This window comes from Phytophthora sojae, assembly GCF_000149755.1.
Source record: "Phytophthora sojae unplaced genomic scaffold PHYSOscaffold_1, whole genome shotgun sequence".
Lineage (NCBI taxonomy): Eukaryota > Oomycota > Peronosporomycetes > Peronosporales > Peronosporaceae > Phytophthora > Phytophthora sojae.
The window spans coordinates 4,244,737-4,268,192 of record NW_009258115.1 but is presented as its reverse complement, the minus strand read 5'-3'; the positions used below and the strand labels follow the sequence as shown (position 1 = coordinate 4,268,192).

General features: G+C 54.6%; 5 protein-coding genes across 5 annotated transcripts; 2 read left to right on the top strand and 3 right to left on the bottom strand.

The window, feature by feature from the left end:
- Positions 1-182: 182 nt before the first annotated feature.
- PHYSODRAFT_308824 (hypothetical protein) lies at positions 183-1,520 on the top strand (the record flags this gene model as incomplete). Its single annotated transcript, XM_009516691.1, has 4 exons — positions 183-338; positions 420-683; positions 760-1,362; positions 1,479-1,520. 4 exons carry the CDS (start codon positions 183-185, stop codon positions 1,518-1,520), a joined length of 1,065 nt encoding a protein of 354 aa, XP_009514986.1.
- Positions 1,521-2,199: 679 nt separating this feature from the next.
- Positions 2,200-2,988, bottom strand: PHYSODRAFT_554134 (hypothetical protein; the record flags this gene model as incomplete). The annotated part of the gene is made up of 1 exon (XM_009516690.1): positions 2,200-2,988. Exon 1 carries the CDS (start codon positions 2,926-2,928, stop codon positions 2,200-2,202), a length of 729 nt encoding a protein of 242 aa, XP_009514985.1. The 5' UTR covers positions 2,929-2,988.
- A 105-nt stretch (positions 2,989-3,093) lies between these two features.
- PHYSODRAFT_554131 (hypothetical protein) lies at positions 3,094-4,218 on the bottom strand (the record flags this gene model as incomplete). Its single annotated transcript, XM_009516689.1, has 3 exons — positions 3,094-3,444; positions 3,811-3,965; positions 4,002-4,218. 3 exons carry the CDS (start codon positions 4,216-4,218, stop codon positions 3,094-3,096), a joined length of 723 nt encoding a protein of 240 aa, XP_009514984.1.
- Positions 4,219-7,523: 3,305 nt separating this feature from the next.
- PHYSODRAFT_321455 (hypothetical protein) lies at positions 7,524-8,612 on the bottom strand (the record flags this gene model as incomplete). Its single annotated transcript, XM_009516688.1, has 5 exons — positions 7,524-7,662; positions 7,755-7,929; positions 8,018-8,123; positions 8,197-8,299; positions 8,380-8,612. 5 exons carry the CDS (start codon positions 8,610-8,612, stop codon positions 7,524-7,526), a joined length of 756 nt encoding a protein of 251 aa, XP_009514983.1.
- Positions 8,613-8,854: 242 nt separating this feature from the next.
- On the top strand, positions 8,855-23,379 carry PHYSODRAFT_293464 (hypothetical protein; the record flags this gene model as incomplete). Its single annotated transcript, XM_009516687.1, has 7 exons — positions 8,855-9,185; positions 9,260-9,366; positions 9,462-9,605; positions 9,641-9,775; positions 9,852-14,237; positions 14,309-20,647; positions 20,719-23,379. The coding sequence occupies 7 exons, from the start codon at positions 8,855-8,857 to the stop codon at positions 23,377-23,379; spliced, it is 14,103 nt and encodes a 4,700-aa protein (XP_009514982.1).
- Between the last annotated feature and the right edge of the window lie 77 nt (positions 23,380-23,456).

The window sequence follows — 23,456 nt, the reverse complement described above, 5'->3', positions numbered from 1 at the left end:
GCCCAATTGACTGTGCCAGTATCTCAAAGACGACTTCAACTTGATCCAAGTTATTATACTTGGAACGTTGAAGTCACAGTCAACATTCACGTAATGTGATTGGTTTATCAAGTATCTTAATATTTATATCGAATCTCAAGTTTCCTTCCCACTCCATCTGATAATTGCCAATATTCGCGGCGATGGACAAGAGCGAGTGTGCGCTGTGCCGCCGTCCCCGCGGCTCCTTCTCCTGCGCGGAGTGCACGTCGGCCATGCTGCAGCAGCGCCGCACCATGCTGGCTGGACTGCAGGCGGACGTGGCCGTGCTGCGCAAGAAGACCGAGTATGCGCTGAACGTGCGTCCAACAATACACTAGAACCCAGACTCGTTCGTCTAATGTGAAAAATATTATTTATTTCCTGCTCTTCCGCTGCAGACGAAGAGCGCGCTGGTGGACGCAGAGCTGCGTCTGGAGAGGTGCATGAAGCAGGTGGAGCGTCTGGCCGAGAAGGTCATGAAGACGCGCGAGCAGCTCTGCTCCGAGCGCATCGCGGTCGTGGAGCGGACGTCCAAGCTGGAGGAGCGCACGGTGCAGATGGAGGAGGCGCAGCACAAGCTGCAACTCGAGAGCCAACGGGCCGAGAGTCTGCACGCCCCAGTGCTGGAGTGCCTGGACTACCAGGTCCAATGGGCGGACGAGGTACAGCCTACTCGGAGAGATGTTGAAGGAGGGCTGCGACGACTAAAGTGTTGTTGATGATTATGTTTTGAGGTAGAATGCTGCCAGGGTGAGGGGTGACAGGCTGCGTGAGTTGTTCGCGCTGTTTGCACTGACGCCGGAGGGGGAGAAAACTGCAGAGGAAGAGGACGACGATGACCCGTTGAGTGGCCTCCCGGACGAACGGGAGGGTGTGTCGGAAGAGCTGCGGCAGCGGAAGGCGAGGAAAAACGTCCCTGTGTTCTTCCGAACGATAGTGGGACTGCCACTGCCAAAGTCGGGCAAGTACGAGAACGTGCCGCCGGAGGTTGTTGCTGCCGCGCTGGGCAAAGTCATCCACCTGCTGCACTGCTTGATCAAGTACTTGAAGATCACGTACCCGCATCCGATGCAATTCAACGGGTCGTTTTCGACGATTGGGAATACGAGCGAAGGCGCTGGATGTCATACGCTGTATCCGGACGGTAGCGTTGGGTTTGAACGTGGACTGAGCATGCTCCATGAGAACGTGGCGTTCCTGTGCACCTGCCAAGGTGTGTCGAAGAGCGATGTCCACCCCACCGATTTGCTCGGAAGTTTGCTTGAAGTGTACAAGTCTCCACGTCTCGGAACGCTGTGCGATAACCAAGAGGCGAACGAGATTGACCCCGACGAAAGGTACGTGAGCAGGTAGCGATTATCTCAAGGCGAAGACTAATTTGTGTTGCCCTTTGCCTCCTATCTATCAGCGCAAACCCTGATAGTGCAGCGACTTCCGTGCTAATGGAGACCTCACAGACACTAACAGGAAGCATTGAGATTTTGCCGCACTATTCGTGACGTGACGACTGCAAGATTGTTGGGGAGGCATCGGAATATCAGCTGTATGAATAAAAAGGCAAAAATGGAACTAGCAGCATAAATCTATCGGCGCAAAGCTGCAACTAGCTGGGCGCATCGGTGCGTAACCAACTCGTGAAATCTCGTGCGGTCTGGGCTGGGTAGCTGGCGGTGGGCAATACAAAGTAGAGCTGTGTCGTCCACCGTCTGGCCAACAGGGCGTCCAGCGATCCTCAGCGACGTCAATATCGGCTCGATACCCACGGTGTTGCTTTATCCTCTTTATCCAAACGGCGTGATCGGCGCTGACGAGCCCTGGTCATCCTGGCTCAGCTCCAGGCACTGGTGCTTTAGTGAAGACAGTTTCTCTCGGATCAGGTCCAGTGCGCAAATCACCACTTCCTCAGGCTTTAGCTGTCCCGTTGTCTGGAGGCAGATAACAAGGGACACAAGTCAGCATGACTTGCATGAGTAGAGGCCGTTCATATCACATTGCCACATTCAGAATTTCAACGCACCTCAACGGAGAAGATGAACTTGTCTTCCCGCATCCGGATCGTCACCGCCGAGTCGTCTTCCGGGTTGTCCTTGTACGAGTCCGCCAGCTTCACACACTCGTCGCAGTACATGCATCGCATGGCGTCTCCTACCGTAAACTGCGTCAAAACACCACAAAACTTCAGTCAGCCTCCTCCAAAATAAAGTCCACCTTCCAAGCGCAACACCGCACCTGCTCGTAGTTCTCATCCGTCTCGTACACCTCCGTGGGGCAGCTCTTGTAGAGCTCGGCCTTCTGCTCGGGCGTGTACGTGCTGAGCACGGCCTGGTTAAGTGTGATGATGGGGTCGTACATGTACGTGGCGACGGCCACGGGCGACCACTTGGCGTGCTCCTTGCCAATGCCGAGCTTGGCGATGGCCGAGAGGCGCAGTCTCTGGCCGGGGCCGAGCTTCGCGATGATGACGCCGCTGTCCTGTGTGTTGTTGAGCTCCTCCTCGGACGAGAAGTTGACGGGGCGGATGTACGGGTCCGAGGACTTGAGCGCCTCGCTCGTGACGGACAGCACACCGTTGTCCGCCGTCACGTCCAGCGAGAACTCGACGCTGCAGTTGGGGCAGTTCTCGTCGCAGTCGCAGTCCGCCGAGTACACGAAGCGCTGGCGGAAGTTCTCGAGGCCGCCGTCGAAGTTGAGCGGGATCATGCCCAGGCGGTGCGCCAGGAACTCGTCCGTCATGACGGACGTGTTGATCTCGATGCTCACGAGGTCGATGGCCAGCGTCGGCACCTCCGAGATCATGACGCGCCGGATGGCGTTGGCCACGCTGGCGTCCGTCTCCGACAGCTCGAAGCGGATGAAGTCGTCGCGCAGCTCCTGGATCTCGATCTTGGGGAAGCGCGGGTGCGGCATGGCTACAGCGACAGCGACAGCTACAGGCAGACTCGGCCGGGGCGTAGGTGGTGGCTCTCCCCCTCCCCAGTAAATTGTCGAGTGACCCCAACGATGAAAAGATTAATGTATTTTGACCAATAGATATCGTTTTCGATTAAGTTCGCCTTAGGTACAGTATGCTTTTCAGCAGTTGTCGTGCACGATCATGATGTCGCGCACGAGCTCGGGCTCCGAGTGCACTGCGTGGGTGCCGTAGGGCAGCGCGGCGCCCGTACTGGCGTTCACCTGCACGCCCTGCGTCGTGGACGTGGTGGTGAGGTCGCCGTGCGTGCCGGCGCCGATCTGCACCACGTCCGAGGGCCGCACGGAGCCCACGGAGCTGAGCCACTGGCGCGCCAGCGGCACAAGCAGTGGGAACGCCGCCGTGTTGTCCCGCCACCACTTGAGCGGGTCGCGCATGGCCGTCACCTTGGCGGCGGCCACTGCGGCGTAGTACGCCTTCACCTCATCCACCACGCGCAGGCGCAGCGCCGCCTCCTGCTCCAGGTACGCGGCCGAGTTGGCCGTCGCGTCCCCGACTGTCACGGTGATGGGCCCGAGCGAGTCGCCGAACTGCCCTTGCTGCTGCAACAGTTGCTGCTGCTGTTGCTGGTACACCAGCGCCGGGTCGTCGTGCGCGTCGTCGAAGAGCAGCTTGCGCAGGAAGCTGTTAGTGTCGTGGTCCTCGCGAGTCGGCTGGATGCCCGTCTGGAAGTCGAGGAAGGACGCGCTCGACGGGTCGAGGCCGGCACTTACGGCGACGTCGGCAGACGCTGCAGACGCCTTGATGCGCTGGTTGGCCATGATCTGGTTGAAGTTGGCGAGCACGAAGCACTGGTCGATGAGTCGAGCCTTGCACACTTCGCGCTCCTCGTCGCTCAGATACTTCATGCGCACGAAGCGCGGGTCCAACTGCGAGACCCACATCAGCTCCCCACATGCCCGCGTGAAGTGCGCCTTGAACTCGGTGTACAGGAAGTTCCGCACGACCTCTAGGTGCATCGCGATGCTCTGCGCTTGAGCCTGGAAGTTCAGGGGCGACTTAGTATCACCCTGGACTTGAGTGCTTGAATACTTCGCAAAAACCCGCTGAAAGTTAGTCACTTTCTCCAGATCGCGCTTCAGGAACTTCAGCAGTGGAAACGTAAGCGATGAAGCTGCGTACTTCTCCTTTCCGATGGCCAGTGCAACGTTCTCAAACGGCTGGAGTAGTTGCAACAGACACTCGATCGCGCACCATTGCTCGTCTGTCGGCTCCTGCCGCTGCATCTCCCGTGCAGATGACGACGATGGAGAGAGATGCTGAAACTCTGCACGGCCCTCGATCGTGTCTGCGTACGCAAAGAAATCTCGGATCACGTCGCGCTTCTTGACGAGACGCTTGAGCATGTCGAGCGTGCTGAGCCAGCTCGCTTTGGTGTCCGTGACAAGTCGCTGCTGGCTAGCTCCTGGCATGAGCTTGCTAAGACGGACCACCGCGCGCGGGTGATTAGTCAGGAAGAAGGCCAGATCCCGGAACATGGTCACCTGGTTCCGTACGAACTCCACGCTTGCCTGGAACTCGGGCGACACATTGGCGATGGCGTTGTTTACCATTTCGTCGAAGAAGAATACGTGCACGCCGTCTGCTTCCAGCTCCCTGGGGCCATGCAATAGAGGAGCCAGGATAACCTCAAAGCCATGAGCTGCACTCTCCGCTTGTTGTGTGCGAGGTTGTGTCAATGTGTTTACCTCGCCATCTACTCGCGGTTGGGACTGCCACAGCATCGAGCTCAAATATCGAGGGTCCAGATTCCACCGCGATATCAGTGTGTACAGCATTTCTCTCTTGGTCTCATACGAGAAAATCTGGTGGCCGCTGTGTTCCCGTACATCCAGAGTGAAATGGCGGCGCTCAAAGTTTTCCGTCAGGTAGTGAATGCTAAAGGAGACGAAAATGTCTCGCTCAACAGTAACCCACACCTCGGACGCCATAGAGTAGAAGAGAACCTCACTCGAAATCTGCCGCATCACATCCATCCGACTACGTGCGCTCAGAGACTGAACGGACGCTTGGACAGAGCTTGGGGGCGGAAGCGTGATCGGTTTGCGCAACGTGGCGGCAAAGCGAAGCAGCTCCTGTAACTCGGGGTCCTCCGTGATGCTGAACGGGTGGTGGTGCTTGGCAACCCACCGCGCCACTATCGCGTTCAGCTGCTCGGTCTCTTCCTGCGTCAATTCTCCCTTTCCGTCGTCACCGGCTGTGACTCCCAACTCGTCGCTTAAGCTCATACTCAACCGAGGTCCATCAACCGGTGGCTCGGCTGGAATATTGTTGCCACTAGCCGTGCCGACTGTCGGTGCTGTCGTGGTCTCCGTCCGTCTCCGCTTGTGACCAGCGCTCGGGCTTGAAGAAGCCCTCCCACCTGCGCGCTCTCCACTTGTCTGCACGTATGCTCCCTGGCCTTGCTGCTTCTTGTGCTTCATCTTCTTGTTCGCCACCTCCTGTGCATAACTCGCCAAGTCTGCGGCATGGAACTTGGCCATGTGCCGACTGACGTTGTTGCTGCTTCCAGTGTTGTAGTGCATGATGCGTTTGCATTTCAGGCAGTACGCTTCTTTCGCGTCTTGGTTCGTGTACGTGCGTCCAGCCGCAATGTGCGGTGGGTCGGGCACCACAAGCCGGATGAACTGCCACAGCTCCGGCCGCCGCATCTTGCTGGTCTTGTAGAGCTGCGGCATGCCCAGCTCATCGCCGCCAGTAATCAGCGTCCCGACTCGCTTCGCGCCGCTTTGCTGACGCAGTGGCGGCGGGTCAATGAAGCTCCCGATCGTCGCTGCGTCGGAGCTCCGCGTGCGCATTGCGTGCTGCTGCATGGGGGCGCTCGTCATGTGCATCCCGGCGCTGGTGTCGCCGCTGTGCACCTGCATGAGCGTGGACGCTGCCGGTCCGATACTGTCCATGGCGCGTGACTGTGTCTGATGCATCTGCATCTGGTGCATGGGCTGCTGCTGCGTCTGGAATTGTTGCTGGAACTGGAACTGATCGCGCTGCCCCGAGTAGGGGTACGGCGAGTCGTCTGCGGCGCCGTTCATAGCGACCAAGCCGTCGATCCCCGCGAGCCTGCGCTGGTGCTGGTCCGCCGCCATGCACGTCCGCTACGTACTGCCGGTGGTGGAAGGCGCGGCCAGGCCGGGGGTGAGCAAGGGAACGCGCGGGGCTACCACTTCGGTAGTGGCCGGCATGGTTGGTCACTTGGCCGTGCCGCGTACCCAGCAGTCGACGTAATCACGCGGCCATTGGCCGAAACCAGCGGTGACGTGGTCCACACTGCGACGTCATTGGTGGAAACGGGAGCTGCACCCAATAAGGATTGGTGGAAAATACACAGTGGTACCGAAAGGGTTTAAACCAATAGAATACCGTAGGGAGCAATTTCATAAACAGTGGTACAGGTATTCCGATTCCGTGCATTGACGGGGCATAATGCCCATTTTAAACTGAAGGGTCCCAAAACGCGTTTTCGACCAGCAAACTGTGGCAGACTTTTGGTCCTGTGGACCTCAACGAGCCGCTTGTAGCATGCTGCATACGACTTTTTTAAAACTTGAAAGCTCGACCAGAACGCAACAACTCCTTTGGTAAGGCGTATTTGAGATGATGATACCACCGGTATTAACGAGTTGACGAGAGACCAGCGCTTATAAGAAGTTATTTACGCAATGCGGGTTGGTAGCCTCGCCCTCGGCAAGCGACAAACAGATTGCGGTCGCGGGCTTAAAAATATTAACTCAGAGTTTATCGCCCGGCGTGCTCATCTGAATGACGAGAACTTGCGCCAAGCGGCAAACTCCGCTCCTGCGAATACAGGTAAGGTACAATCTCAGGCGTTTTCCAGCCGCAGTCAATTGATGGTTCTCACGAACCGACTAACCCAACTTGGGTTACCCAAGTGTTTGGCTGCAGAAATCTCCGAGGCACTTAAACTTGAGGAAAACTGGCGAAAAAATCTACACTAAGGCCCAGTCTTGTTTGTACCTCCCCGCGAGAGCGGGATGGGATCATGTGGGACGGCGCTGCCTAGCCGTCCGAGTGCTAAAGACGATACAGCCAGTGTTCAGTATTGCACAATCAGAAGAGGCTTGACTGAAGACGTCATTGCGGAGGGCTTGCTTGCTCGCGCTGCTGCCACGGCCCCGAGCACCGCTGACAGTTCGAGCGAAGCTCAAGTGGGACCGGGAGCTCAACATGCTGCTGACAGAGAGCCAATTTGAAGCCTGTTACCGGATGCCAGTCGCTGCCTTCGTGCGACCATTGCTGCTTCGCTTGCCTCATGCTAACATGCCCCGGTTATGCAATTCGAAGTGACCCATTTTGACTCGGGGGAGCCACCCTATTTTGGCACGACCCAAAGTACCGCGTAATCTTCCGCCATGCATAAACGTAAACTACAGTGCGGTTTCTCTACGGGCCACCTTCGTCATCGAGCATGCAAGCAGCAAGCAAGTTCCTTTGCCTCAATAGATTGCATGGTATGTCCTTCTACGACTACATGTAGAGTCGCGGTCTTAACTTCCCTCCTGTTCTCGTCTCCTTACTCCGTGCCCAGCGGCCGTCCGGTGCCCCAGGCGTAGCCGCCGCCTTGGGGAACCGCACCGCGACCAGCGGCTCCGCGCGCTCCGATGATCGGGACACCACCTACAGCCACTTGCGGGGACGGGAACAGGTTGGCACTGCGCAAACACACAGAGAGGGACATTCGTTCAAAATCAGCGATGAAGCGCGATACATGTACAAAAAAGCCAAGTGCTGTGGCGCAACGTACAACACGGCAGGGGTCTGCAGCAGATTCCAGCCCTTTGTAGCGGGGAGCACCTCCAGCAAGAAGTAGTAGAGGTGACCAGCAATGACGCCGAAGATGTCCATGATCGGGTTGCCGCCCACGAGCACCGTGAAGGCGATCAGCGCCCACGGCAGGTATAGGCCCTCGAAGCGGAAGCCTACCAATAAAAGTGCGCACAAGTTAGCATGATATCAATACAGCACACGCCACATTTGAATCAACTGCTGCAGCTGATGCCAACGCACCCCAAATGGCAACGGGCGCCGTCGGGTTGCGACGACTCCAGACGTAGACGATCATGAAGATGAGCGACGTGCCCAGGAACGGGATGCCCATGAAAAATGCGACCACCTGCATCACACAGCCGAGCAGCTACGTTAGCACCCACACGGCGATTAAATCAACAGCACAATACTTCACGCACCCACAGCACCGAGGCTCCGAAGAACAGCATGAACGCGTAGTCGGCCGTGGGGCCGCCGCCGCCCGGGAACGGGTCCTCCTCGAGTCGGGACGAGTAGTTGGTCCTGCATCCAGCAGCCCCCACAGATCAGTCAAACTCCCCCAGGAAATATCACTAATGTATGCACTGCATCTGTATCCGTACAGGATCATGAGCTGCATGAGGAAGGGGAAGCTGAAGCTCCCGAGGAACATGAAGCACGTGGTGAGGCGCCAGAGCTGGAAGCGCTGCCACACGAGGTCGAAGTCCAGGTACAGCGACTGCGGGTTGAGGAAGCCCAGCGTGCTCAGCAGCGTCGAGCCGAAGCACACCGACAGGTAGAAGCGCGTCACGTACGGCAGCCCGTAGTACCAGGCCTCGATGCTGCCCGCCATCATGTCGAGAGCTGGATAACCTCCGCTAAAAGTATCTCGACCTCTCGGCCATGTGGCAGTCGCCTGTTTAACCCCCGTCTAAACGGATACATTCGGTGTGGTGCACCCCACTGTGTAGCCACGCAAAAAGCAAAGAGCGTCAGCAAGGGAAGGAGAGTGCGCACTCCAGGCCAGACAGAGGCTAGAGGCTATCTACTAGCGGACGAGCGAGCGAGTGTATACACACGCGCGACTGAGCTGTGAGGATGCTGCAGCACGCGGTGGCGCTGCTGCTGCAGCGGCTGCTGGGCAAGTTCGTGACCTTCGACTCGAGCATGCTCAAGCTGAGTCTGTGGCAGGGCGACCTGTCGTTCCAGGACCTGCAGCTGCGCCTGTCGTACGGCGAGGGCGCCATCGGCCACCTGAGCGTCAAGATCCCGTGGCGCGCGCTCTGGACGCAGCCCGTGCAGATCAAGGCGCAGGGCATCCGCGTCTCGCTGCACCGCACGCCGTCGGAGGAGCACGCGCAGACGGCGCCCAGCGCGCAGGAGCTAAGCGAGGCCGTGGACACGAGCATCGACGGCAGCAACGGAGACGGTAGGCTGGCTATTTTGTATGGTTATCTGTCAATTGGGTTATAATATCGCTGACGCTGTGTGGCTGGCTGGTAGATCGGACGTATCTGTCGCGGCTGGTGTCGCACATCATCGCCAACGTGCAGATCGAGCTGTCGGACGTGCAGATTCGCTACGACTGCGACCCGAGCTCGCTGGCGCCGGTGAGGAGACAAAATGTTTGAGGATAATAAGGCCGTTGGGAGGCTGACGGAGAGTTTTGTTGTTGTTGTTGTTGTTGTTATTGTTGTTGTTGTAGCAACCGGGCAGTGGGACGTTGGAGATTGGACACGTCAGCTTGATCAACACGAATGCAGACTGGGAGCTCGAATTCACGCCGCAGTCGAGCTCAGCGATGGAGTCGAGGAAGGTTGGTGGTTGGTTGCTGCGGATGATGGGTGTAGTGCGTTGCTGACTGATTGTGTTCGGTGTCTGTAGCTGCTGAAAACGGAAGGTGTTGCAGCTTACGTTGAGTACCCGGAAAAACAGAATGACGTAGGGCCGGATGACGAGCTGGCCTCGCCCAAGATGCACCGAAAGTATTTATTCCATGAGTGGCGAAGCACAGTCAAGGTACGACAACTAGTTGTTGCGTGCCTCCGTTTTGTGCTGGTGTTTACAATACTTTTCCTTTTCGCTGTCGTACTAGGCAAGTTTGTTTTACCACAGTGTCAATGCAGCGTTCCCGGATGTCGAGCTGGATGTGGATATTGGCTGCGAGCCTGGAAGTGTTACTGAGCAATGCGAAATTTGCGCTGCACACAATTGCAGCAGCAACGAAAAATTTGTGCTGCCAACCAACCGGCCGAGAGTGCACTTCGGGCCTGAGCATATCGACGTTCTGTACGCCATTCTAATTGAGGTAAATGCGCCGTACGACGAGTACGATCGCCTGGCGGTGTTGACACAGCAGCAGACATCTCGGCCGGATGGATTTTTGATGGTGCTCTCGTATGCAAAGCAATGGTTGTTGACGGATTGTCTCGATGCGGTGGTGGGCGATACTTTTACGCTAGCAGCAGAAAGTGATGATGACGACGACGATGAGTTCGAAGATGCCATCACCCCACCAAGTCTTTCTGTCCGCACAGAATTGCGGCATGGAGCGGGGATCTTCTTTTCTGCCAGAGAGGCTGTTGCGACCGAAGAAGAAATGCTAAAGGGGACACAGTGGGTATGGATTCTTGGGAAGACGGTTGGAGATGTGAAGCAATCGTGCGTGGAAGACGAGATTCAGCTCAGCATCCAGTCACTTCGCATGTACGAGGTTTCGGCACGCAGCGAAAGCTACAGCATTATTGATCACCCTACTGAAGACTCCAGCTCGGGAACTCCGATCATTCAAGCATCTTGTGTCGTCCCTGCCTACCAGAGCCGTATCGTTGGGCACCAACCGGCGCTTGACGTCCAATTCGGTAGCATCATGATGTTCATCAAGGACGAGACCTTGGTTATGTGGATGACTCTCTTTGCGCCCGTATATCTATGGTGGAATCAATGGAATTTGTCGCACCCGAGCAAATTAGTTTCCTATAGCGAAGCGCAAATTGCACCGATCGCGCACCTAGGGATCAAGATGGAGAAAATCTGCTTCGTGTTCGCACTTCACGATCAATTTTGCTTCGGTGCTGAGCTAAAGGACCTAACAGTCAAAACGTCAGATCCTGATCGCGAGCATGTGAGGAGTGACTTTCGAACAAGCGTGCGACTGTTCTCTGTAAACGAGAGCCTCGCATTGTTGCAAGCTCAAATGAGCATGAGCGACGTGCAAGGCGTCCACGAAATTGTTGCTGTAAACCAGCTCTCGCTCACGAAAACAAGTCACTCGAGAACGGAGTGGTCCATGGATTGTTATTCCTGCAAGCACTGCAGTTTGGGAAGCCATGGGGCACTTTCTTACGAACAGCATGAACTAGATCCGGAAAAGGAGACGGCAATGTACAACTATGAAGCGCAGCTATCCACAATTCGTATTGATTGGAACGTGGTGGAGCTCGAAGCTCTATGCTGGGTGATCGGCAAGTGGAGCTTCTTTCTCCCGGAAAAATCAGTAAATGGGCCACCGCGTGACCTTCATCCAGCGAAAGGAAGTGCAAGTGTGAATGTGGTTTGTCAACAAAGAGTTTCCATTCAGATCCCAGAATTGCAACTATGCGTTGCTGACGATCGACCTGGACAATCTTCCAAGTTCATGCTATTCGTGACGGACGTTCAGTGGTCTTCACGCGTTTGCACGACGATTTTTTCTCAGAAGATTACCGTAGCGTCAGTTTTGCTCCAAGAAGGCGAAAGTGTTATTGCACGAATTGCGGGAAGCGCAGGCCTGCGGACGCCTGCTCTCAGCGCGACGTATCAAACGAGCCGGTTTTACTCTTGCGATGCCCACACAGCACCAGGGAATAGCGAGCCTTCAGTGTTCCAGTTTGATCGACAAGTCATTCGTGCCGTTGTCTCTCTTGAGCACATTTGTGGAGAAATATTCCTTCCGAATGTAGAGACAGTATTGGCGTGGGCAGGCGGATGTCATGATAGGTATTTGCTGGGATTTATTTTGTCAACCAGCTCAGGATACGAGTTCGACGATTTCAGACGCAACTTGTCGAAGTTGGGATCCCAATCTTCGTCGACATTACTGGAGGATTCCTCCTGCTTCGATGACGAGATCATCGTTAGTGTGTCCGTCGCGCATGGTTTACAGCTTGGCATCAGGCATCGGGATCAAACTGCAGACCCCTCCACCGAAAGTTTGGCGTCTATCGTGACTATTTTTCGCTTGGAGGTTTCTAGCATGTCACTGCAAGCTTGTGGATCTGGAGCTGCTGGTTTCGATAGCGGGTTTGAGCTCAAGGGCAGTATTCGGAATTTGCAGTTGACTGATTTAACTTCTCCAAGTGGACCGCTACCAGCAGGTGCAGCAGTGCCGAATCGACAATCGATTGGCTCACCCTCCGATATGCTTGATGGGGTTGCTGACGTCGTGTCTTTCGGTGTGAAAAATGTTGTCGACTTTGTGATCAACTCTACTGAGAGCGGTAGCTCTGCTGACACAAATGGTGCTGGAGGAGGTATTCTGGTTCGTGTGCGATTGGATTCAGTTTGTGTCGTGTACCTCCACCGAGTGTTCAAGCAGTTCCACCACTATATGCTTGACCACGTTTCCAAAATTCTAGTCAATCCGTTTGAAGAGAATCTGAGCGGTGAAATGGCATCTGCGGTATTTAAAAATTTCGTGGCTAATACTGCAGCCCTCCCCGTGTCAGTAGATGAGCTGCTGCGGATGTATTTCAATGCTGTGGTGACCGAGGTAAACGAGCGCGCCGGGGCAATGGGGATAGCTAAAACTCAGCTGGGAGACGTTCGTTTTGAAGTTGTCGGAAATGATTTAGCATTTGCGTTGCCGCGCAGCTCATTATCGAGAGATAGCATCATTCTTCGCTCGACAAACGCCCGCTTTTGGAGCAGTGGAATCGATCCCTCTACGTCCGATTTCTTGCAGAACGGCACCTTTGTCGACGAAGCACGATTATCCCATGGCTCAGTTTTGGCGGGTGCAGCGAAAGCGCAGCTTTCACGGCGGACGGAGTTACGCAATTTGAGGCGTCAAATCAAGAACCAGCGCTCACGAATCTTGAGCAATCGCAGCCAACTATTTATTGATCTTCGGAGCGCCACGCAGCAGGCACAAAACTACCTGCACGAGGGCTTCCAAGCATTGCCGGCAGCAGAAGATGCGGTGAAGATTATCCACAACAAGATCGTCCACTTGGATCAGCAGTTAGAGCAGCTGGCACAGTACCTTCTCAAAGTTGATGGCGCACTTGATGAAGCAAAAGCTGAAGGAGAAGCTCTGAACAGCGGAGGGCGTGATAGTCTACATTTCTTGGCAGGAACACCGACCAATGGCTCGCGAGGACGATCAGACTCGATGGAGTTAATCAGTCACGAAGTTGCTGGTATGTCTCAACACTTAATGGCGCCACTGTTCGTGGCTGAGGATGCTGAATTTCATGATGCTCGTGTTGCGTCGGATTCCAACATGATGGTTCGGGAGCACGGAGATGCAGACATGTCGACATCGTCGGTGGGTCTTTTTGAGTTTGAGCTGGTTGATCTAAGTGGCACTACACGCGACTCAGCATCGCCACTGTTCCATCATTCGTTGCTTACTGGACGCATTGACTCGGAGCCTGAGAGCTTGTCGGAGGCAAAGTTGAGCTCGTTCTTTGGAGTCAGTTTGTCGCTAAATGAGCTGAGCGTAGGAACTGGACCAGAGCAGTATACGACTTTTCTGGGGATGATCTATGAGAACTTCCGGGAAGTCTCGTGCGTCGTCTCGGAAGACACGTATCCTTTGTGCCCTAAATGCGGAGGCCTCCATTATGACAACGAGTACTGCAAGGCTATATGGATGAAGATCCCAGTGAAGGTTGCTGATGCTGCACTTCGCATTTCGAACAAAGACCATCCCGTGGCGGACATGTTTTGGGAGCAGCTCGAGTTGATATTTACTTTGCGGACAGATGATTCGCTGGAAATTAACGCGTCCGCGCTCTCTTTTACAACGGTCGATATCCGGCCGACGCGGTGTCAGACGGCCTCTGAAATTGTACGCCCGCTACCTGGAGACGGTCTTCAATTCGAGTACAATCAAAAGATGAACTGGACCGATACTGTTTACGACCTGAAAGTGAGAAACACCAACTTGCTCGGAGTATATCCGGCTTTCCATGATGTGGTTGCCTTCTTTGTGGAGCCAATTTTCGCGGAGGGTGAGTTCTTGGACTTTGGTGTTGGGTATATGTCGCCACCTCCACCAGACTGGCAGAAGGTGGACTTCTTCGTGACTACAACTGGGTGTTTGTTCTCTTTACTGGAGGACTTTGAAACGACTGATGCCCGAGCGCTAGTCATGCTGACTGATATTGTGGCTGCGTACTCCACACATCAGGAATGTGAAGGTACGGCGGATATGAGTAAGTGTCACTTGGAGTTCGATCAGCACGGTGTTTACTTTTCGCAGCTCCCAGACCTTCAGGTACGCCTTTTTATTTATTGCTGAGGTAGATTTCATCGCTCGAATTGCAGCTTAACGTTTGTTGCCCGCAGATTGATGCCTCGTTTCCGCTGTCAAACTCGTTCCTTCTGGTGTTTGATCATTTTGTCGAAGGGTCAACTTCGCTGTCGCGTCGCAATTCGTTCGTGCTTGCCCCTGTTGAAACCCGATTTTCTGTTCAGGATGCAAATTTATTTATTGACATTGCGAACAACTATCTGCGATGGATCCCGACAGCAACACCCGCGGTTCCAGCAAAAAGTGAAAATGGGTCAAACGGAGCTCCTAGCTCTGCTACGCCCACGCCGACTTACGTGGCTGACAAACTTCTTGGCGATGTCGGCGAACTACGTTTAGTTCTCGTGAACAACAGCTTGGGTATTCCAATTGCTGATTTTCACATGCGTGAGATTGTATGCGAGTACATAAAGGACGAAGACTACTCGACGACTATGGGCGCGACGCTGCTGTTCAACTATTTCAACAACAGCATTTACCGATGGGAGCCGCTGGTGGAGCCTTTTGTCGTCCAGATGCGGATTCACCGTGCCTTGGAGGAGAACAGTCTCGTGGAAGTCTTTGCGAACCTGCCGAACACTGTCAATTTCAACATGACGCCCGCCATGGCCCCTTTGCTGTCCTCAGATGCGCTGCGGCAAGCAGACTTCGTCACCTCGGGATCCAAATCCACAGCACCTTTCTGGGTTGAGAACAAAACTGGTCTCGATCTGAAGTTTAGCTTTCGCCGCGGCACCGGGACTGTTATTCAGCAAGTTGTAGCAGACAATGGGAAGGTGTCCGTTGATTGTCGAGAGCAGGGGGATATGCTGACTTTTGACAGCGCCTCAGCTGACCGCTTCTTGCGAGAAACTGATCGGCAAGCTCTCACCGTAAATCACACGCTTTCGGTTTGGTTAAACGACAGCAAATGGGTGAGCGCAAACCCTGTTGTTGTGGATATGGTTGGGCATGTGGCTGTCCCTCTTCGGGAATCGTTGACGGTTCCAGCTAATGCAGACACGGATGACTTTGAAAATGCTGGCGAGGAGGATATCACCCCGCCGACATTGGTGGCAGAGATCAGTATCCAAGCTGACGGAAGCAAGTTAATTAGCCTGCATTCTCAGGTGGTGCTGCAAAACCGAACGTCTGTTCCGCTGATGGTTTGGGCGTTTTCTCCTCGTGATGGTGGCTGCATTCAAGAGTGGATTATTGATCGTGAGCAGGTCTGCCATATTCCGCTTCAACTTGTGCATCCTCAAAGCAAGATCAGTATCAGGCCTTCTCCTTACGTGCAGTACGCGCCACTGACTACCAGCCTGGAAGAACTCGGTGACGAAGTACGCGCGGCGAAATCGGTTAATACGAAACGCTTTGTGCGAGCTGGTAACTGTATCTGCAACTTCGAGACATTTGCCACGATGGAGGAGCTACAGAGTGCCGCAAAGTCGTTGGAGATGGTCTCATCGTCATCAATGTCGTCGGCGATACCGCTGTCGGGTTACGTTGTTCGCGATTTACCTACTTGGAAATGCACGTATGAGGTGGAGGCGTACTATTTAATGCGTGCAACGTTTTCAAGTACGGAGGAGTCTCCGCTGGTGGAGGAAGCAAAGGCCGATTTAGCTCAAATCGAGGAAGATGAAGAAGGGGAGAAAGTGGAGGACGACTTCCTTAATGTATTCGGCGAGCCAACTCAGCGGCAACGCATGAACCCACTGCGCGATGTGAACTATGAGCTGGACGAGGCGAGAGCTGCGAGTCAGCGGCGAGGATTGTATGAAGCGACCAACTCGAGCCTTTACTATCTCTCCGTTTCTCCATTCCTTACGCTTCACAATCGCTTGGCGACGGCAATGGCGTATCGTCTGCTCAATGGATCTCTTCAGCTGATTGCGGAAGGCATTTTGGCCGTAGGAAACGTGCTACCGCTATTTCAAGTCGATACGTCGGAGCTGCTGTATGTAACCTTCCGGTTGGAGAATTACAGCTGGAGTGCTCCGAAGCTCATCATCAACCCAAAGATGTCAGCGTACACGGTGCCTTACAAAGAGAACATTGAACCGGTGCAACTACTTGGTCGCGCTTTCGACCGTGACATTGCTGGCGAACAAGGCAGCGTGCCGAATCTTCAACTGCAGGTGAAGCTATCAGGACGAGACGTCGTTGTATTCTGTTCGATCTGGATCGTCAATCATACGGATCTGGACCTGGAGTATTGCAACTCAACAAGCTCATCATCCAAGAGGCTTGAAAGCGTACTCAGGTACGTGCACCGACACCCATCCTCAGCTGAAGAGCAGAGTGAGATCTTCTCTTCTCGCTCACTTTCGTTTCACGATGAGAGCGGTAGAGAGGCTTCGCTGACTCGTCTTCAAAAGGTGAAGCCTTCTGCCAACCCAGTTGCTCTGATCGTCGTCATTCGGGAAGCAAGAGAACTTTACAATGCCCAGTACTTTGGAGCCCAGAGTCCATACGTTCGAGCGTCCTTGTACGTGCTGAAGAACCCGAAAGACAGATACCTGGAGAAGCCTGAAATGGTTGCTATTTGCTCTGCTACGACAAAGCCAAGCCCGTCTGGTGGACTGACTCCGAAGTGGGATGGCCGTCTTCAAAACACTCTGCTGCTTCGTTTCCCGCCTGAAGTGAGGACTTTGGATTTGGCTCGCGTTATCATCGAGGTGCGGAATATTCGCTATGGACTCGATACTTGCCTCGGAGTCACAGCGGTAAAAGTGGATAGCGTCTTGAAGGACCGCAAGCGCGCTGCAGCTTTCAATTGGTACAAGCTGCTCAAACGGAAGTCGTCGCGTGAACGGAAGGCATCCAAGAACAACCTTGCGAGCACACACCGAGGAGACATCAGCATATCTTTCTCTGTTGGCACATCTCAAAAACTGCCGTCGGATATGGATGCAGCAGAGATTGTTGAGGAGGTTGCCGAGGATCAAAATTCACCTTCGTTTCACGACGAGGAGGAAATGCCTACATTTCTGGCGAGGCAAGAGAGCGACGACTTTGAGCTCGACGACATGGAGGCTTCTACCGTGCTGACAGGGCAACATACACCTGGACCTCTTCCATCTGCCAGCGCTGCAAGATCGATGCATCGACTTCAGACACCATCAAATAATGACATGGGACTGATTGGAGTCCCTGCCTCCATGCGCGCGCGTCAAGCGTACGCACTTTCTGGTGAGGTCGAGTCCACGCGTGGCCAAGAATTGCTGTCATATGACCCAACATCTACGAGAGCAATGGGTGCTACGCTAGCGAACGGGTCTCCGACGAAGCCAGCACATAAGGGGAAGCCACATGGTGTGCAAGTGTACCTTCCTCACAACCGCTTCGCCTGTGTCGTGGTCGAAGTATACTCAGACTCGCTCATGTCAGAGGTTTTTGACCTGGTCTGCATGAAGTGCGGTTTTGTGGGTGTGTTGGACATCGAAGACTTCGATTTCTTCGAGCTGGCGCTACCTCGTTTCGTCTCCCTTAGAAGTGCTGGACGTCCAGAGGGTGAGCGGTGGTACGGTCAACCTATCCCGATGAACGAAACGGTGGAGAACAAGGGCCGTCGTCATGGGCTCCACTTGTGCCATAGGATAACGATGACAACGATTCGTTTGTACGACGAAGCGAGCACAGCGAGTGCTCACCACGTCACACCGCGGTCGTTGGTGACGAGCTCCAAGCGCTCGAACCCTGCTCAAATTCGCCCGATGCCCTGGGGAGACGTGCTACCGTACAGTTCAGGTGGTAAACACTGGGACGTTCTTCGGATCAAGTCGCGTTCATCACCATGGTCCGACGTTATTCGTCTCAACCGCAACGCGATGGGGAATTCAGGAGTCGCTCAAGTCATCAGCCTCACCAATGAAATCTTTGATCAGGACGAAGACAGTGATCTTCGGAAAGGAAGCCAAGAAATTGGTTTGTGGTGTTGCTATGGTAGCGGACGATTTTCGGAGACAATCATGGCAACAGTTGTCCCTCGCTACATTTTGATCAACAAGACGGAAGAAACGATCAAGTATCGGCAGTGTGATGCACCGCAGACCTTCCGACTGGCTGCCAACGAACTTGTGCCGTTCCATTGGCCAAGCGCATCAAGAGAGAAACTTCTGGAAGTTACCTTGCTTCACAAGTACAGCTGGAGTGGAAGCTTTCGAATCAACTCGCTCGGAACGACGTACCTGAAATTGCGAGACCGAACTGACTCCTCTCGCATCTACATTTTGCAATGCCAGATCGAGCTAGTGGGTGGGTCTGTTGCGTTGATTTTCCGGGAAGAGTCGAAGCGTTTCCCTCCATACAGAATTGACAACATGACATCGTTTCGGATTCGCTTCAAGCAGACAAACTGGGGCGAGGACAAGGACTTTGACCAGCTGCTTCCACGGTCTTCGTGCGCATACTCGTGGGATTATTTGAACGGATCTGATGGTAAATCATCGTCTTCATCGAATCAAGACCCCGCCTTCCCGGGTGGCTCAAGCTCTTCGTCTCGTTCGCTTCAAGTGCGATTTATGCGGGTGACATCGTCGACATCAAAGACTGGTGAAGACTCCGATAAGGATGCTGTAGAGATCCGTGAGTACAATCTGGATGAAATGACGACGCATAAGCGGATTCAGCTTCATCGCTCACTGCCGTCGGAACTTTTCCTCAAACCGGAGCAGAAGGGATACTTGCTGAAGAAGGACAGCATGCTCAAGTGGAATCGGAAGTACTTCCGTTTGTACGAGCATATGCTGTACTACTTCGCGAACGAAACGGATCAGGAGTTGCTTGGTGTAGTGGACTTGCGCGCTGGCTCTGATGTGCCTGGTGTTGGAGGTGTTGCCATCTTTGAGAAGGCAGCAGAAGCCCCATCGAAGAGTGGGTTCATCTCTTTGAACGGCCTTGTGTCGTCAATCTCGGGAAGTCTCTTCGGTGGTGGCTCACGACAAAAAGACGGCGATGACGATGATGATGATGGTGATGACAGGTCGCGAGAACTCGTGCGTCTCGCAGTGTCTTTGACTACATCAAGTGTGTTGTGTGAGGAATCCGAGAAGTTTGTTAACGCACACGTGGAGAACGAGACAGCGGTGCAAAGCGGTATTACGCGGAAGGGCTTCTACGTCAATGGACAAGATCTCGTGGATTTCTTAGTGACGGAAATGAGTACTCAGACGAAGGCGCAAGCATTCACTACTGCGCAGGAGATGATGGATCTTGGCGTACTGAAGCCTATTCAGCTGTCGACTGAAACCAGTGGACGCAAACAAGCGCCGCTGAGAAGCTTCCAATGCTCCAAGATTGTGTGGTACAGTGTTGATTCGATCAATCTTGCGGACGATTCCGACGTGGACTCCGAGGATAGTTCTACCATGACTACGCCTCGGGACAGTATCTCGGCGTCAACTCCTGGGAAAGCAAAACCAATCGTCGCTGGATCGAACCAGTTTTCGATTATCACGCCAACGAAGTGCTACGATTTGAAGGCGAAAAATCCTAAAATCGCAAGGATTTGGGTGAGGCGATTGCGACTTGCTACGCAGGGCATCCAAGCCGACGGTGCCGATGATCTCCCAGAGGAGACACCGATGGGGGCTGGGGCTCTTTTGGCTCCCAAGACGGCGCGCTCCCAGCGAGACCTTCTCCCTCAGGTTCAAAATGCCAAGACATATGTGCATGTCCGCATTCGCGCTGATGGCCCTACCAAGGTGCTGGAATTGTTTGAGGGTGGCGAGGAAGATTTTGATGAGAAGGAAAACAAGTACGAGTTGTCGAGCACGGCGTCGGCATCGTCGGACTCTCCAACAGCCAGTGAGACTTCCACTAATGCTTTCGATTCTCTCACGTCCGGTATGGCGCTACACCTTCGTTTGGACGGAATCGGTATATCGTGTGTGAATGAGCTCCCCATGGAGCTTGTGTACATCTACATGGGTGGGATCAGTCTCCACTATTCGCGTGTGAACTCCAACATGCGCATGAACATCACGCTGGATGACCTGCAGATTGACAATCAGAGTGAAGAAGCAACGTTCACAAAGTTACTGTGTCCTCGAATGGAAAGCGGTTCAGCGGCTGCAGCAACTCCCACACGGAAAAGAACTGTCGGCGACATCGACGAAGATCTGGCCGAAATGGTTAACCAAGGGAGAGGAGCGACCGGCGATGACGAACTGCAGGAAATCACTGGGTTAAATGCAAACCAGAACATCTTCAGTTGCGCGGATTGCAAATATCGCCAGGCGAATGTGGCTACAATGCATTTCTGCTGCACGTGGTCCAACGAACAAGGCAATACTGACTACTTCAAGCACTGCTCTTTCTGGTTGTATCCAGTCATCACGCAGCTGGACGAAGAGCTGTTGGTGTCAGCTCGAGCATTCATGGCGGCGGTATGTCGAATGTAACGAAAATGGGTGGGGTATACAAAAGTTTCTGACGTTTGCTTTGTTGATGTTTACAGATGTCGCAGTCGTGGGGAGAGAACCGCTCTCAAAACCGTGGGGGTGAGATTCGAATGAAGAGTATCCCGATTGAGACAATGACGGAGTCTCTAGGCGAGTACAGGGAAAACACTCTCAGTGATGAACTGAATCCGCTGAAGAGTTTGGAGTCGTACACTGAGACCTCGTCCTCCGAGACACGAAAAGTGTACTTCGCTTTGCTCCACATTCACCCGATGGACTTCGACATTACGTTCCGCAGCGATGTATTCCAGACGAGCACGACGATTAGTCTCCATGAAGCGGCCAGCTTTAAGAAGAAAATGGCCAGTGGCCATGCAGATGAATTGAAGCGATCAAGCTCAGCTCCGTCCACGTTCGGAGAAGCGAGCAGCGATGACTCAACATCTGCAATGACCTGGGCGATCCCCAGCCTGACGATGCATGTGCCCGATCTGGATAATGCACCCGTGCGCCTGAATGCTCTGATGATCGAGCACGCTTTCGGTACGAGTGGAGATTTGACACGTCGAGTGTCGAAGTATTACACTCGTCAGCTGTGGAAGCAACTACACAAGATTCTAGGATCGTTCGATTTCCTGGGAAATCCCGTGGGATTCTTGGATCACATTGGTACAGGAGTACGCGATTTCGTGTATGAGCCTCTCGAAGGATTGAAGATCGGTGGTAAGGGCTTTAGCAAGGGTCTGGCCAAGGGCACAGCGAGTCTGATGTCAAACACGGTGGATGGCACGTTCGACGCGGCAAGCAAGATCTCCGGCACGTTTGGACAAGGTTTCGCAAATCTGAGCCTGGATGATCACTATCAGCAGCACCGCGCTCGGGCTCGTCGTCGCCACGTCCGTGGTTTGCGCGAAGGACTGGTGCAAGGCTCGCGCGAATTGAGCCTTGGTGTTTATGAAGGCGTTGCAGGCCTGGTGTTGAACCCTATGCGGGGTGCGCAGGAGAGCGGAGCAGTGGGTTTTGTGAGAGGTACCATTACGGGTATCATCGGCCTACCGGTGAAGCCTGTCGCAGGCATCTTCGACTTTGCATCGCGCGCTACGCAAGGCGTGCGGAACAGGTCACTGCAAAATGGACAGAATATGCGACGTGTTCGACGGCCGCGCGTGTTTGGGCGCTACAATGAACTCAAATGCTACAAGGAAGCTGACACTATTGCTTATGAATTGCTAAAGAGGGTTGGAGGCGACCGGTTGTCTGGAGAGAAGATCATCTTTTACAACGAGATCATGCAGTCGGTGAGCGCTGCAGATCTCACGCGCGAAGCTCGGGATCGTCGTCGCAGTGGTAGTATCGGGAATGGGAAACCCAAGAGCAATAGCGACTCTACCCGCGAACGCACCAACTCGCTGCGGCGAGCGCTGCAGGAGAACGACGAGCGTCGCCGCGCTGCTGGCGAACCTCCGAATGCCAGTGCAGGTGAAACTGGTGGCCGCAAGTTGCGTTACGAAGTGGTGTTCTATCAGAAGAAGCTGGGGATGGATCTGGAGACGGACTTTTACTGTGAGAACGTCACTATCAAGGCTATGGACGAGACCTCGCGGTCGAAGGTGAAGGTTCGTGGGCAGATCGCTCCAGGACAGCAAGTGCTGCAAGAGGGGGATTGTCTTATTGGCGTTGGCGGCGTGGATGTTCGTGGTATTGGCTTTCACGAGACATTAGCGCTCCTGCGAGGCACAACACGTCCAATCACCGTTCAATTCGAGAGTGCGGAAGAGCTGCTGCAGGAGTCGGCGGCACCGAAGTCTGGAGATTCTGATGGCGGGGCTGTGGTTGAGATCGGATCAACGAGTCGGGCACGATTGCGTCGGTTGTCGCTGGCTGGCCCGGACGATTTAGCGGACGAGTCGATCAAGAAGGTGAAGGTGCAGCTGTCACACTGGCTGATCGTGACGGAGCAGCGCGTGCTGTACATCAACGTGGGATCGTTCGCCAAGCCCGTGGTGGAGTGGATGACGCCGTTGCGCTACATCTACCGCGTGGAGTGGCTGAAGAGCGCAGCGAAGCTATGTCTCCACCTCAGCGTCGGCGTCGACAGCTTGCCGATGGGTCCGCGGATGCGCCCGTCGCTCAAGGCCATCGATGGCCACGAGCGGGACATGAACGTGTTCTTGGACGTCATGTGGCACAGTTTCGGCTCGGCGACTGCCGAGGAGCAGGAGCTCTGGCCCTCGGACACGAGTCTCAACGGGTACCTGCTCAAGAAGGGTGGCTTCTCGACCGTGCGTCGGTGGTTCGTGCTGAGCCGCAACTGCCTCTACTACTTCTCGAGCCGCAAGCAGCTGCGCGGCATCATCCCCTTGGGCCACGTGCGACTCGAGACGGACGCCGGTGACTCGCGTTGTCTGCGTATCACTAACGCCACGCGCTCGCAGCCGCTGGTGACGCTGCAGCTGGACAGCGGACAGGTCGTGGAGCGCGTGCAGAGCGAGGTGGTGCTGGTGGCCGCGTCCACGCAGGAGCTCGAGATGTGGCAGTCGTCGCTGGCTCATGCCGCTGGCAAGGGCATGCGGCACTCGCGTGGCACGCGCTTCTTCGTGCCCACGGCCGCCTCCCGCCTCGAGATCGGCACGCAGGAGACGCCCGACTTCGTGGTCAAGCCGCTGGCCGAGGCGCTCAAGAAGACGGTCGAGGTGTTCAACACCAAGTTGCCCTAGTTGATACAGGAAGTTGACGTGCGACTGGCGAGACCAGATGGCTACATTTTATAATAACATAGAGTTTTGACCAATGG